This window comes from Lolium rigidum, chromosome 7 (genome assembly GCF_022539505.1).
Source record: "Lolium rigidum isolate FL_2022 chromosome 7, APGP_CSIRO_Lrig_0.1, whole genome shotgun sequence".
Taxonomy (NCBI): domain Eukaryota; kingdom Viridiplantae; phylum Streptophyta; class Magnoliopsida; order Poales; family Poaceae; genus Lolium; species Lolium rigidum.
Window position 1 is genome coordinate 18,957,242 of NC_061514.1, and position 14,490 is coordinate 18,971,731.

The 14,490-nt window shown below is 42.5% G+C and overlaps 2 protein-coding genes across 2 annotated transcripts; one reads left to right on the forward strand and one right to left on the reverse strand.

Annotated features, from left to right (window-relative positions):
* Positions 1-777: 777 nt before the first annotated feature.
* LOC124672455 (alpha-N-acetylglucosaminidase-like) lies at positions 778-10,221 on the forward strand. The gene is made up of 19 exons (XM_047208677.1): positions 778-1,014; positions 1,464-1,540; positions 2,142-2,353; positions 3,206-3,327; positions 3,995-4,080; positions 4,593-4,687; positions 4,768-4,849; positions 5,452-5,558; positions 5,829-5,859; positions 5,947-6,064; positions 6,306-6,353; positions 7,139-7,248; positions 7,340-7,442; positions 7,536-7,634; positions 8,063-8,173; positions 8,465-8,694; positions 9,203-9,440; positions 9,696-9,774; positions 9,844-10,221. The coding sequence occupies exons 1-19, from the start codon at positions 778-780 to the stop codon at positions 10,125-10,127; spliced, it is 2,469 nt and encodes an 822-aa protein (XP_047064633.1). The 3' UTR covers positions 10,128-10,221.
* Positions 10,222-10,567: 346 nt separating this feature from the next.
* On the reverse strand, positions 10,568-13,457 carry LOC124672456 (D-3-phosphoglycerate dehydrogenase 1, chloroplastic-like). Its single transcript, XM_047208678.1, has 5 exons — positions 12,878-13,457; positions 11,957-12,333; positions 11,736-11,846; positions 11,550-11,645; positions 10,568-11,471 (listed from the first exon to the last, which is right to left on the reverse strand). Exons 1-5 carry the CDS (start codon positions 13,455-13,457, stop codon positions 10,800-10,802), a joined length of 1,836 nt encoding a protein of 611 aa, XP_047064634.1. The 3' UTR covers positions 10,568-10,799.
* Positions 13,458-14,490: the final 1,033 nt, after the last annotated feature.

Genomic DNA, 14,490 nt, shown 5'->3' on the forward strand with positions numbered 1-14,490 from the left:
ATAGTATTATGAGAAAACATTTGCAAATGTTGACTCAAAGTCACCTCCTCATCTCATCTCGCAGAAATGTAAAGAGAAAAAAAGTGAGATGGTCACTAAGGCGCTGCCATGCAGCCTATCTTTGCCGTGTGTACCCGCACGGTAAAGATTTCTTTGCCGTGCGTACGGAGGAAAACGCACGGCAAAGATCTTGGCCACGACAACGACAGACACGAGCGCACGGCAAAGATACGATTCACGGCATCAACGGAAGAGAGCGCACGACAAAGAAAGTTGCACGGCAATGGACCAACACAGCCCACGGCAAAGATTTGTTGCACGGCAGAACACAAAAGGCATCGGGTGTCGCCGATGGTTCCGCCTATACCTGTGCATTTCTCGGGTCGGATCGAGCCTCGGGCCGGGCCAACCAAAGTCCGACGCAAAAAATCCTGGCCCAGGCCGGAGCAACCAGACAACCCAAATTATGCTCCGTAGCTTTGTCCAATTTGTTTACATAAATAATTGGACTGACGTCATGGTGCTTGTTCGTCGCGTCATCCGCGCGCGGCCTGCCGCTCCTGTCGTCTTCGCCGCTTCCCCATTGCCGCCCGGAACTCGCCCCGGCCGCCGGAATCTGCCGCCCCTTTCGCTTTCGCCCCCCATTTCCTAATCCCCCAACCACCTCCTCCCTCGTCATGTCCTCCCCCAAGCCCTGCTCGCCACTCCCACCTGCCACTTCTCCTCCCCACTTCGCCTCCTCCCCCTTCCCACCCCGCCCCCGCCGGCGCCGGCGCGATGCCGCCGTCCTCTCCCGCTCCCCGCCTCCTCCTGCTCCTGCTCGCCGTCGTGCTGGCCTGCGCCGCGTCGCGGGTCAGCAGCTCGGGCATGCGGTTCGCGCACCTCGACCGCGTCCGCGAGCTCCAGCACAGCGAGCGCCGGCCTCCCGCCGAGCAGGTGGACGCGGCGGCCGGGCTCCTCGCGCGCCTCCTCCCGTCCCACTCCGCCAGCTTCGAGTTCATGGTCATCCCCACGGTACGCGCGCTTTGTTCCAGCCGAATTCTAGGGGTTTAGCTGTTCGTGGAACTGGCGGCGAGTAAGGAGAGTGGCCGAGGGATTTGACCAATTCACCAAGTGGTTACTAGTAGTAAAATTTTAGGATCATGGAGTATTTGATTGGTGTCGGGAGCTGGTTGTTCTGGACACTCGGTGTGTGAACCTGTGGCGACTGAGGTCATAGGCTTTGATTAAGAGAAACTTAATACCTAAACAAACTGCAGGCTAGTAAGTTTCGCATTTCGTATTCGGTAGTTTCGAACTGTTCATCCACAGACGTGATTGATGTCGACCATGTATCCTTTTTGCCTTTGACATGGTGGATTTCTAGCTAATTTCACGATCGGTCTATTTTTTACTAGCTGGTATCTGTCAACAACGAGTTAGGAGTCATTTCTGCACTAACACCTGCACTAACACTCTAACAGGAGAAATGTGGTGGAAAGGCATGCTTCATCATCAACAACCACCCGTCGTTTGATGGAGAAGGGACTCCCGAAATACTGTATGTTTCTTCCTTTTGTTCTATTATTATTTACTGCGAGCTAAGTGAAACAATCTTCAGCAGCTGTAGAATGTTACCTTTAGCCTGATGACCATTTTCATATAAAACGGACTGAGGATGTATCATTATTTAAATGATGTATCTTGCCCAAGTTACATATTAGGCGATCCACTTATGGCCTGGATCTAAGTATGCCTGCTACTCTGCAAACGATGAATTTGACATTTTTTTTGGTACCCTAGGTGTTACTTTACTCCCCATGAACATATGGGTGTTACTAAATAAAACCTTCCAGTATTTACATGTGTTCAGTTATCAGTATTGTTCTGATTCTTGGATGGTATAATACATATGTGTTCATAGTGATGTTGCTTTTATATATATTTTCGACACAGCAATTCCTGCTAGAAGTATGTACCAGTTCTACTGACTAATGTGAGTGGCTAGTGTACAGTTCAAAATATCAGTCTACTATATTAAGGGTTACTTAGACAGGGTGCACCATGTCTGTTTGGTCTTGTTGTTGTAAGTTTATGCCTCTAGTTTCTCTGTAGTACAATCAGACTGAAGTCATCTGCATTTGTTCTTGTCTTTTGATCAGGATACTTGGAGTAAGTGGGGTAGAAATTTCTGCTGGCCTTCATTGGTATTTGAAGCACTATTGTGCGGCACATATATCATGGGCTAAAACTGGTGGTGCACAATTATCATCCGTGCCATATCCTGGCTCACTACCTCGTGTTCCTGCTGGTGGGGTTTTGATTCGAAGACCTGTTGACTGGAACTACTACCAGAATGCAGTTACTTCCAGTTGTAAGCTGATTTCTTATTTCGTGTACAACTCTGATACTTTTCTTTTGCCATCCACTAAGTAAGTTTTCTAGTTACAAGCATTAGAACACTTGTTAATTACTACCTCCATCCCAAGGAATAAGGCGCACACGTATTCCAAGGCGAACTTTGACCATAAAAATTGAGCAACTAAATCTTGGTTATATTATATGTAATTAGTATCGTTGGATTCGTATTGAAAAACACTTTCTAATGATGTTAATTTCATACAAACAATCTTTATATATTTGAAATAATTCTTAGTCAAACGAAAAGCACGTAAAACGAGGGTGCCTTATTCCTTGAATCGGAGGTAGTATATTTTTGAAGCTGTGTAACTGATAGAGCTTTTTGAACCCCATGACATGGTATCCTGCTAATGTATGTCTTCCTGCTACGTTAACAGAGACATATGCTGGATATGCTCAGCTTCTTTTGCATGTCATATTATTTCCCTCTGTTATGTACCATGGACGTTTTTAGGTGCTCTGTGAATATTCTGGTTATGAATAGTGATGTCATTCTTTCTCCCAAGAGCTCATTCTGCCTTTTTTCTTTTAGTATATTGTATACCTGTGTTTTGCTCTAGTGCTACCAGGATTTTCCCTGCAAAAAAGAACTTAACGGATTTTATTACCTCTTTTTTTACTTACTTTTGAGTTTTTGTTGGTGCTGGCTGGCATCATTTTGGTTGATTACGATGTTGAGCTTTTTGTTGTTGAAACTGGTATTCATGATACATACCTTCTCCATGCTGAATTAAAAACAATATGTCTTAGTTCTTTATTTTGTATTGGTAATGATGTGTTTAAAGATTCTTTTCTTGCTTTGAAGATTCTTTTGCTTGGTATGATTGGGAGCGCTGGGAGAAGGAGATTGACTGGATGGCTCTTCAAGGAGTCAATTTGCCTCTAGCTTTCACTGGGCAAGAGGCTATATGGCAGAAGGTTTTTCAGGTTTGTGTGCGTTTATTTTTTAAAACATGTTGTTTACTGAATAATTGAAACCGTGCATCTTGCTTTTTCTCAAATATTAAATCATATCAAAGAACATCAGATAATCTTAGTAGAAATATAAGCTGATGCTTGATGTAGAACAGCAAATCCTAGCATGAATACTAATCAGGAGGTAGACTATTGAAACAATTCAGATAAGCAAGCATGGAAGTGCCTCCTCTAGGGAAGTCGGAGGAGAGAGCACTCATCTTGGGGTGGGCTTACTACTTATATGCTTTCAGCAGTTATCCTCTCCGCACTTGGCTACCCAGCGTTTACCGTAGGCACGATAACTGGTACACCAGAGGTCACATGTCCAAGTATGGAGCCATGTTGCAATGTTGGCATGGTTTAGGCCGGGTTCATGATTTTTAATATTGTCCTTTTGTGAAGCACGGGGGAGCTTCTGGGATCTCTGATAGTCAAATGCTTTTTTACCAGAACTGATGATTAAATGCTCTATCTTGGTACTCTGTTGTTTAAGAAAAAAGTACTTCGTAACTGATTTCGTAAAATGCCAATGTGGCAATAGTGTCCTGTGTCCATTAGTACTTCTGTTAACTCATACTTTATTATGGTAAATGGTTTGCTTGTAATTTACATTTCGTCTTCCCTTACATACTTGCAGAGGTACAACATTAGTAAATCTGATCTGGATGATTTCTTTGGTGGGCCTGCCTTTCTTTCATGGTCTCGGATGGCCAATATGCATGGGTAAGTTAAGTGGTGCTCTTTTTTCTATCAGGCCTTCCATCTAATTCATTTTACATTACAAGACTCTTGTTGATCACATATTCTTTTGCATTATAAGAAACACATGCTGTTAGTTTTTGAATTATTTTAATATTCAACTTAAGTCTGATCCCAAGTCTTCTCAAGCAAGATATGACTTTTGCTGTCTTAACTGCCAATAAGAAATTGTTTCCTCTTTAGTACTTGTCACAAATGGATAAATGACAGCTAATATATGCAGTTTTTTCTTAATTCAAAGAACATATCATGAATACAATATTCATTCAGGGTGGGTAGTCCACTCACTGTAGTCAATGGAAGCGATTGTCGGTAGTAGGATGGACTTCTGAACCCCCCTTTTTTTGTAAGACCAGATATAGACAAAATATTGTGTCTGATAGCATGATGAACATTGATGGTCTTCCCTCAGTTCATCTTTTAAGCAATTTTATCTTGAAGGAACACATAAATACATTGTAAAGATGATTTTTCAGATGGGGTGGACCTCTTCCTCAGACTTGGCTTGATGATCAATTAACCCTTCAGAAGAAAATCCTTTCTAGGATGTATGCTTTTGGCATGTCCCCAGGTGATGTTATAACATTTTTTACTACTTGAGTTCATTTATTTTTCATTTGCACTTATTTAGTCTATCTACCACTCTTGCAGTCCTTCCGGCCTTTTCTGGTAACATCCCTGCTGCACTGAAATCAAAATTTCCCTCAGCTAGAGTTACCCACCTTGGAGATTGGTAAGAATAATATTCTAAATAAAGATGTTGAGCAAATTGTTGCCTTGATGAAATACTTTAACATACTGAGCCATGTTGCATCTCTGGATACTGATTAATTCCCGACAACTTTATATATTCATGTGCTTCATGACTGTTGTCTTTCGATGATGTTTCACAATAAACCTTATATCTTCTATTCAGTTCTCTGAATGTCTCTGCACATCTGAGTGTTTTTCCCCTTAGGCTGTTCACTGAACCAATATTGAATCAGTTGACGTATTGCAGTTTTTTATGCCACTAGTGACTAGTGATTGACACTTAAGATTCGTAGCAAGCTTCTGCTCTTGTGCTCTGATGTGTGTTGCTCACACTGGGTGCTTCGACTGTAAAAAATATGTTCAAAGTTAAAATTGGATACTAATTCTTAACGTACGCCAACTATTTGCACCGACCCTATTTGTTAACACAGCTCAACTGTTGTCAAGTGATTTGTTTTTTGTGAATCAACTAATGTGAAGTAAAGTAAATTATCAGATATTCTGTGTATCTTTCTGTTGATATAATTCTTTATAGTTATATTTAAGTTTTTCACTTATTTTATTCTCTTCTGTGATATTAAGGTTTACAGTTGACAGCAACCCAAGATGGTGTTGCACATATCTTCTTGATGCATCCGATCCCTTATTTGTAGAAATTGGAAAGTCGTTTATAGAAGAACAAATCAAAGGTAGGACTTCTTACTGAAAACTGAACTCCAATACTATGATGCATGGTATTTTGATAGAATACCTACAGTAAATAATTTTTGAGAATTAGTACCACGATTGTAAAAACTGAGTGATAAAGTTCCTTTACCTGGTTTTTATTTTATATGTATGTTTTTTTCAAGAGACTTCTGTTTAGGTGCTAGTTTTTTTATAAGTATTATTTACATTGTTTATCAGAATAAAACATCAATCCTTAACACATCTGATGAGTTTTCTTATTCTTTGCACAGAATATGGTAGGACAAGTCATGTATACAACTGGTATGTTCTCTTTTATCATTTAAAGTATTAGAAGTTCCCATTGGATGAACTCAGTGCCTCATTTGGTGATATCTTATGTTCATCTAGTGATACATTTGATGAGAACACCCCTCCACTAAGTGATCCAAACTATATATCTTCCTTGGGTGCTGCAACATTCAGGGGAATGCAAAGTGGTGATGATGAGGCTATTTGGTTAATGCAAGTGAGTTTCTTTTGAAGTATTAATTTTTTGTGAACACTTGTGCTGGATTGGTTTGTAAAATGCAGTTGCCAGGGACATAGGTTATGGATGCCTTTGTTGATACACTTAATTTTTTCCTTTAGTCCCTCACTCCCTCTTTAGACGCATAGTTCTCTTTCCAGCTGGCATTTTTTTTGCTGTATAAAAACACACTTGAATATTCAAATATGAAATTCTCGCTAACATGTATTATCCTCTACAGGGTTGGTTGTTTACTTACGATCCTTTCTGGGAACCCCCACAAATGAAGGTGCAATCTCATGAAAGCTCAATAATATGTTAAGTAATGTTAGTTTTGTTAACCTTTTACTCGTTGTAGTTTTCTTCAAAAATTGATATGACAACTTTGACATGGTATAAAATCTGTATTAATAATGACAAAAGTATTTTACATTGTGATTTTGTAAGTAGAACAGTCCCTCCAAAACTTAGGATGTGATGTATCTAAAATGAATACTGCAACGATGTTGGGATGTACACTAGGAATCCCTTTCCTCTTATGTATCACCGTCTCCTAGGAGACTTGTAACTATAACTCTTCCTTTTCAATGAAATGAAGCGCAAAGGTCCTTTGCGTTTTCTCGAAAACAACAACGATGTTGGGTGACACCGATTATTTGATACGGCACATACCTTTTGTGTTCCACAAACATATTATAATACCAATGATAAGAAAGTTGGAGTGGTTTTATGTGTAAGGTTGCGACCTTGATAGTATTCAGTTTATGCTAATTAGAAGCCAGTGTCTGCAGTGATATACTACTGTTGTTGGTAGAAAAGGGTGTTAAGGTTGGACATAGAAGTTCGAACCAGTAAGCACAATTCATATATACTTAATTCCAGAACTGGGGTACTCAACAACTGTTGCTGAGAGCGCAAACCATGTCTTTCTACTCATTAACTCTATCCTTTATTTACCGAAGTCTTGTAAAGAAAATGCGGCTAGTTGGTGTTTCTTTCTTTTTAGCTTGTGCAGTTTCTATGTTATGAGATTTCTCTTTGATTTTTTATAATATTGAGTTCTGTGTTGGTTAGGCACTACTGCATTCTGTTCCTGTTGGACGAATGATTGTTCTTGATCTTTATGCTGAAGTGAAACCAGTATGGATCAATTCTGATCAGTTCTATGGTGTCCCCTACATCTGGAAAGTCATCTCTCCATTCTTGTCAAGACACCATCTTATTTCTTTTTTTTTTCTTTTTGTGATAAAGGAATTGGTGCTATCCTTTCTTCAGGTGCATGCTTCATAATTTTGCTGCGGATTTTGAAATGTATGGTGTCTTGGATGCTGTTGCTTCTGGGCCTATTGATGCTCGACTTAGTGAAAACTCCACAATGGTATTACATCATTAGCTTAATCAGTTGTTGCTGCTACTGAACTAGCAAATATTCATCTTCTGAATCTTTTACTTCAAACACCATTTGTTTTAGGTTGGAGTCGGCATGTCTATGGAAGGTATCGAGCAAAATCCTATTGTTTATGACCTAATGTCAGAAATGGCTTTTCATCACAGACAAGTGGATCTTCAGGTGAAATTTCATAAACCATTTGAGAAGAGCTTTATATGCAATAAATGTACATGTCTTCTTTTTAACATGTCGGTTGCAATGTATACATCATTTGGTTTCTTAGATATATTGCATATTTTGAGTCTGGTTTTTTTAATACATTTTCTGTTTGATGTATGCTTCGGAATTAGCCAGTTCGTCAGATTAGCCCGTGATGTGTTTACTACTCCCTCCGGTTCATATTAATTGACTCTAATATGAGTGTATCTAGACACATTTTAGTTCTAGATACATCCATATTAAAGTCAATTAATATGAATCGGAGGTAGTACTTCACTTTGCAGCAAATCTGACGTGCTATTTGTTGTGCAGTTCTCTAATTTTTGCCCTTAGAGGTAGCTAATGGGTGCAACCACGTTCTAACTTGACCAGACTTCCACTGTTTCCAGGTATGGGTTGAGACATATCCAACAAGAAGATATGGGAAATCTGTTATAGGGTTACAAGATGCTTGGCGAATTTTGCACCAAACTCTATATAACTGTACAGATGGTAAAAATGTAAGTTATTATATGTGCCATATGTAGCCATTGTACCACCTATCCATTTTCATTCAGCGTATGACAAACATATACTAGGAATGGAAGATTGTCTGAAGTAACAAAACTATACATTTATACTACTGTTAACAAACTGGACGCTTTGTGTACTTTTACACTGTTCTGTGCTGTAGAGCTATTCTTAGCATTTTTTCTACCCTTTGTTAATACTAGTAAACATCAATTTACTTTTGTGATTTTGTAATACATTTTCTACTGTTATTTTGCTTATAAATTTTATTATCGTAACAGGACAAAAACCGGGATGTGATAGTTGCATTTCCAGATGTTGAACCTTTCGTTATTCAAACAAGCACTACCAATATTTCTTCTGCAGTGTCATCAACGAATTATGTAGTAAAGGATGCATCAAATGATGCATATGAACAACCTCATATATGGTATGATACTAAGGCTGTTATACATGCCCTAGAGCTTTTCCTTCAATATGGAGATGAGGTACCTGACAGCAACACCTTCAGGTGAGGGCACAGGTGCTCATATTGCTGAATTTATGGCATTGAATAGTAGTACTTTTCTGGTTAATGTTTGAATATTATGATATTGCAGTCTAGTTTGATTTACTTCTTCCTTTGAAGAGCGCAAGATACGTACGCCGCAAGCTCTCAAAATTTTTGTTACCTTCAACCGACTTTGTGCTAAACTGTTAATGCTCTGAATGGCTGTAGTTAAAAATCCCAAAGACTTTTTCCAACTCTATTTTTTTCTGGTGTTTCACAATATTTGATGGGGTAGCATTTTTATTCCTTTATAGAATTGCCTTGGCCTGAACTCTTGATATCAACTTATTGCTTTCTATTCAGCTTAACTAATTTGAATTGGCACTAAAACATGATCTGCTTGTGATTCTGGGATGCAATTTATCACCCGAGCTATTTTTTTCACAAGTGACTAGTCATGCGTATATGTGTTTGGAGCATAAAGTGGTGATGTTAAATAAGTTAATTCAATCTTACATGGATTTAACAGGTATGACCTTGTGGATTTAACACGTCAGGCTCTGGCCAAATATGCCAACCAAATATTTCTAAAGATTATCCAAGGATACAAATCAAACAACATAAGACAAGTGACCACTCTGTGTGAGTGCTTCCTAGATCTTGTTAATGATCTTGACATACTGCTAGCCTCTCATGAGGGATTTCTGCTTGGGCCTTGGTTGGAAAGTGCGAAGGGCCTTGCACGAGACCAGGAACAAGAGATACAGGTAATACCTTTTTCTTCGACATTTTTAGTACTGGATGGTTTCATTCTTACCTGCTTGATGGTAACCGAGACAAAACGAGTTAAAATGCTAGGTAAACTCGTCCTGATCTAGATCATTGTGAGCACTAGGCCACTAAGTATAAGCTGTGATCTTGTAATGCTGTGCTATCTTATTCTTTTATACCAACCTTAACTTTTCAAAAGCTCATGTATTATTGCTCATTGCTGACACATTAGTGCTTTCAAACGGGTGCAGTATGAATGGAATGCTAGAACACAAATTACAATGTGGTTTGACAACACCGAGACAAAAGCAAGTTTGCTACGTGATTACGGTGAGGCACATACCATCCATTCGCTTCTTGCAGTTTCGCCGTATTTATTTATAACAAGTTCTGTTGCAGCAAACAAGTACTGGAGTGGCCTGCTGCGAGACTACTATGGACCAAGAGCTGCCATCTACTTCAAGTACCTGATACTGAGCCTGGAGAATAACAAACCTTTTGCATTGGAAGAATGGAGGAGGGAGTGGATTAGCCTCACCAACTACTGGCAGAGCGATAGGAAGGTCTTCCCGACCACAGCCACTGGAGATGCCCTAAACATCTCTCGGTCGCTGTTCATTAAGTACTTGAGCAATGCTGATTCACTTCAGACGGATGGCTCTTTCCGGATGTCTGCAATCTAAGCTCTGTGTGTGAAGAATATGCAAAAAAAACTAGTTGGACTATTTGAGAGCGAGTCCCTTCTCCCTTTAAAGACTAGCTTGTTCGGTCAGTAATATAATTGCACTATTGCAGGCTAAAACATACCGCTAGTTCGTGATTGTGTTTGGTTTGGCTGATCTGTAATCATAGAACCTAGGGATAAAATACCATCCCTGTTGTAAGAGATCTCAGTCCTATATTTCTGTTGAATGAATTTGGTTCTTGTAGAAATTGGAACAGATTGACAATCCTGATGTGCAGCAGTACAGGTGGCATGGCCTTTTGCCCTTTGGGCACATTCATCAGGCATTGCTAACCCTAGATCCTCTTTTACTTTCAGTGCCACATGGCACCTAACAGGCAGCAAACAACAGATCTAGAACAGCACAGGCATATACTATCATCACGTCCAAATTAAGAATTAAGCAGACAAGCATTGACACCAAACTATTATTAATAGCATCATGTTCAGCCAGAAGATGGATGGGCAGAAATGCCAAACCAAACCCAACAGAAGAGAACCACCAACAAAACATGCACGAAAAAAACCTTATTCCAACGACACCGACCTGTCCTCTAGACCCCTGATTAAACGCCTAGCTACATCAAAATTGCACAACCATGTTTGTAACTCCAAACATACACATCCACGCCTAGAGCTTGAGGAAGACAAACTCTTCAATCGCCGGGATTTCCCCAATCTTGGTCAGTGTGGCCTTGCTGGGCTCCTCATCAACACCGATTGCCATGACAGCACGCTTGCGAGGAGCAATCCTCCCAACGCTCATGAAGCTAACATTGACATTCTCCTCACCCAAGACGCTTCCAACTGAACCGATCATACCAGGCTGGTCGACCTGCCTGCAGAGGATCAGGCTGCCTTCCATGCTCACATCCACCTCAAATGCTCCCACCTTTGTTAGGTGAGGCACACCATCCTTCACCTTCCCCTCTACTGTGATCTCTCCAGACTCAGATATCGCACTGGGGAACTTGGATTCTACATGGGCTATCTGAACCTGAATGTAATCAAGAGGTGTCTCAGGTGAGCCATCCATCAAGATTCTCTCCTCGCTAATGCGAATGCCCCTCTGCTTTGCGGTGAAGTCAGCATTGACCAGGTTGACAAAGGCATCGGAGATTGGTTCGATCACACCCTTGGTGATCATTGCACGCAGAAGTCTTGTGTCAAGATCATCAGGCGCCCTTGCAGATGCATAGGTAACCTTCACAGACTTGATACCGCCACCACCAGCAACTAGTTGGACAGCGAGGCGCCCAAGTTTCTCAGCAAGCACAACGAAGGGTGCAAGCTCTGACAGCACCTGCATGAAACACAATGATATAAGATAGGTTCAAGTGTCACAAGGAAAAATTTGGAGACAACAAGAGATCAATAATACCTCAGCAGGAACCATTGGTGCATTGACAGCAGAAGCTGCAAGCTCGCCTTTCAAAGCTCCAGTGACAGCTTCAGCAATTTCAATGGCCACTCCTTCCTAAGGAATCCAAGATGTTTAGCGTTTGGGAGCTTGGATAATAGTAACTGGATGCAATCATGACAATATTTCTGAACCAACTCATCATACCTGCGCTTCCACTGTGCTGGCACCAAGATGTGGTGTCACTGTAACATTCTCGTGCAGCACCAGCTTGCTGTCTGCTGCTGGAGGCTCTTTAGTAAACACATCAAGAGCAGCCTAGCATATAGGTAAAAAACGTATAAGTACGACTCTAGAAAATAGAACTGTTCAAAATCACTTTTAATGTAGTGAAGCATGAATAGCGAAGGGAAGAGAACCAAACAGACCTGTGCAACTATTCCTGCATCAAGAGCCCTGACTAGAGCATCTTCATCGATAACACCACCACGTGCAACATTGATAATCCGAACACCCTTCTTCATCTTAGCAAATGCTTCATCGTTCAGCATCTTGTCTGTTGCAGGGGTAAGGGGCATATGCAATGAGATGAAGTCAGCGGTTGTCATGGCCTCCTCCATGCTAACTAGCTCAACTCCAATTGCACGAGCACGGTCAGCAGAAGCATATGGATCGTGGGCGATCACATGCATTCCTAGACCTTTAGCACGGCGTGCAACCTCTGAGCCAACCTTTCCAAACCCAAGGATGGCGAGAGTTTTGCCAACAAGGGATACACCAACGTACTTGTTGCGTGCCCATTTACCTGTACAAGAGTCGAGTCAGCAAATCGGGCACGGAATATACTAGCATTGCTAGGGAGCAATTTCATACAAAACGGGACTATTTGCCCCGAAACAAAATGCGTTACTAAGACTAAGAGTGGCCAACCAAAAGAGAATCATTGCTGCTACAACGTGCTGCAGCTTTCAGCAAGTTGGTATTCAGCAGACTGAATGTAGTAGTATCCGCTGTTTCTATTTGCGAATAGTGGTCAAACTAGTGTTTGAAAAACAGGATGTAGATTTGATGTCAACAGCTAGCTCCCTATATGCACAATTTCAGATGAGGATCTAGCCCGGGCATTATTTCTAATAATTATAGTCGCAGAAAGCAGATACAGTCTTAATTTCAGATGCACAACGAGTAGATGATGGATTTACTATTTTGTTGTGCAAGTTGAAAGTACTACCATTCAAAGCTTGCGCATCTACGAGAAGAAAAACTTATTAACAGACATGACCGCACGTCTGCACGAAACAGAGCAAGTCATTTGCACACGATTCAGATCGTGGGCAGGGTGTGCTCACCAGCCTTGAGCGAGGCGTCGGCCTGCGCGACGTTCCTGGCCATGCCGCAGAGCAGCGCGATCCCGTGCTCGGCGGCGGCGACGGTGTTGGCGGTGGGCGCGTTGACGACGAGGCATCCGTGCTCGGTGGCGGCGGCGAGGTCGACGTTGTCGATCCCGACGCCCGCGCGGCCGACGACGCGGAGCCGGCCGCCCGAGGCCTCGAAGACGTCGCGGCCGACCTTGGTCCCGGAGCGCACGATGAGGGCGTCGCAGAGCGAGATCTTGGCGCGGAGCTCCTCGGGCGAGAGGCCGTAGGAGCAGTCCACGTTGGCGAACTCCCGCAGCAGCGCCAGCCCCGCGGCGCCGAGCTTCTCGGCGACGAGCACCGTGGGCTTGCCCTCGACGGCGACCGCGGCGGAGGCGGGCGGGGACGCGGTGGCGGCCGCGGCGGGGGCGGCGGCGGCGCAGATGCGGGCGGTGGTGCGGGCGCGGATGGGGAGGCGGAGCGCGGAGGGGGCGAGGGCGGCGGCGGCGCGGCGGTGGGTGGAGGCGGGGAGGAGGAGGCGGTGGTGGGTGGTTGTTGGGGACGGCGCCGCCATGGTGGATGGAGGGGTTTGGGGTTTTGGGGAGGGTGGAGGAGGGCTGTGGTGACGCTGGTGGTTTGGTGGAGTTGGTGTGCGCCGCTCTGCTGCTGCTTTATAGCGAGACGCACGAGAGAGTGGGGAATTGGTGCTGGCACGGGAAGCCACCTACCTACCTCAACCTAGGTTGGAGAGGCAAAGTGGCAATCTGCATCTCCTCTAGGCTCCGGGGTTGAACCGCAGTTGCTAATGTACTGGGTTTTATTTGAAAACCTCAACATACAATTTGTTTTTCAACTTTTCAGAAATATATCTTGATTCTTCTACATGTACCCCCTCCTCCTCAAAATATGTTGCATATAAGCTTTGGTTAAAGTCAATCTTAGTAAAGTTTTATCATCCATACTGATAAAAATATAAACATATACAACAAAACAATAGTATTTTAAAATTGTCACGAAATATATTTTCATATTATATGCATTTTTCATGGTAGATCTTTGTATTATAATTTATATTCTCGGTCAAAGTTTACACAGTTTAATTAACACAAAAAGTTATGCGCAACATAAAATGAGCAAGATGGGGTACAATCTTCCACTCCAATTTTGAGACCTTTGATTTGTATTCCCTAATTAGCAACTTGCACTTCGCATTGTTTCGAGAGAGCTACAAAGGCTTTGGCCCCACCAACCAAAACCATACAAAGTACAAGAGCAAGTCTCAAGCACAAGAGGACATTGCTTGGCCGCATCACAAACATGGCCAAGGTAAAACCCAAAAAAAAAACATGTGCAAGGCCCAACGAAAGATGGACACCGGTTAGTGACTGTACGGAAAAGAAAAAATGTGTGCCGCCTCTAGCAGGTGTTGAATCATGGCATCCATTCGTTCCCGGTCACATTGCCTACACAACGAGTACCACTGCTACAAGAAGATAAGGAGTTTGAAGATAGAGCCAGTCGGACCGAGGATGTTGGCCTGCCAGTCCAGGCCCAAAACCTTATTACAAAGTTCCATAGGAACCTGGTTGCGGGGCAAGTGACCATTA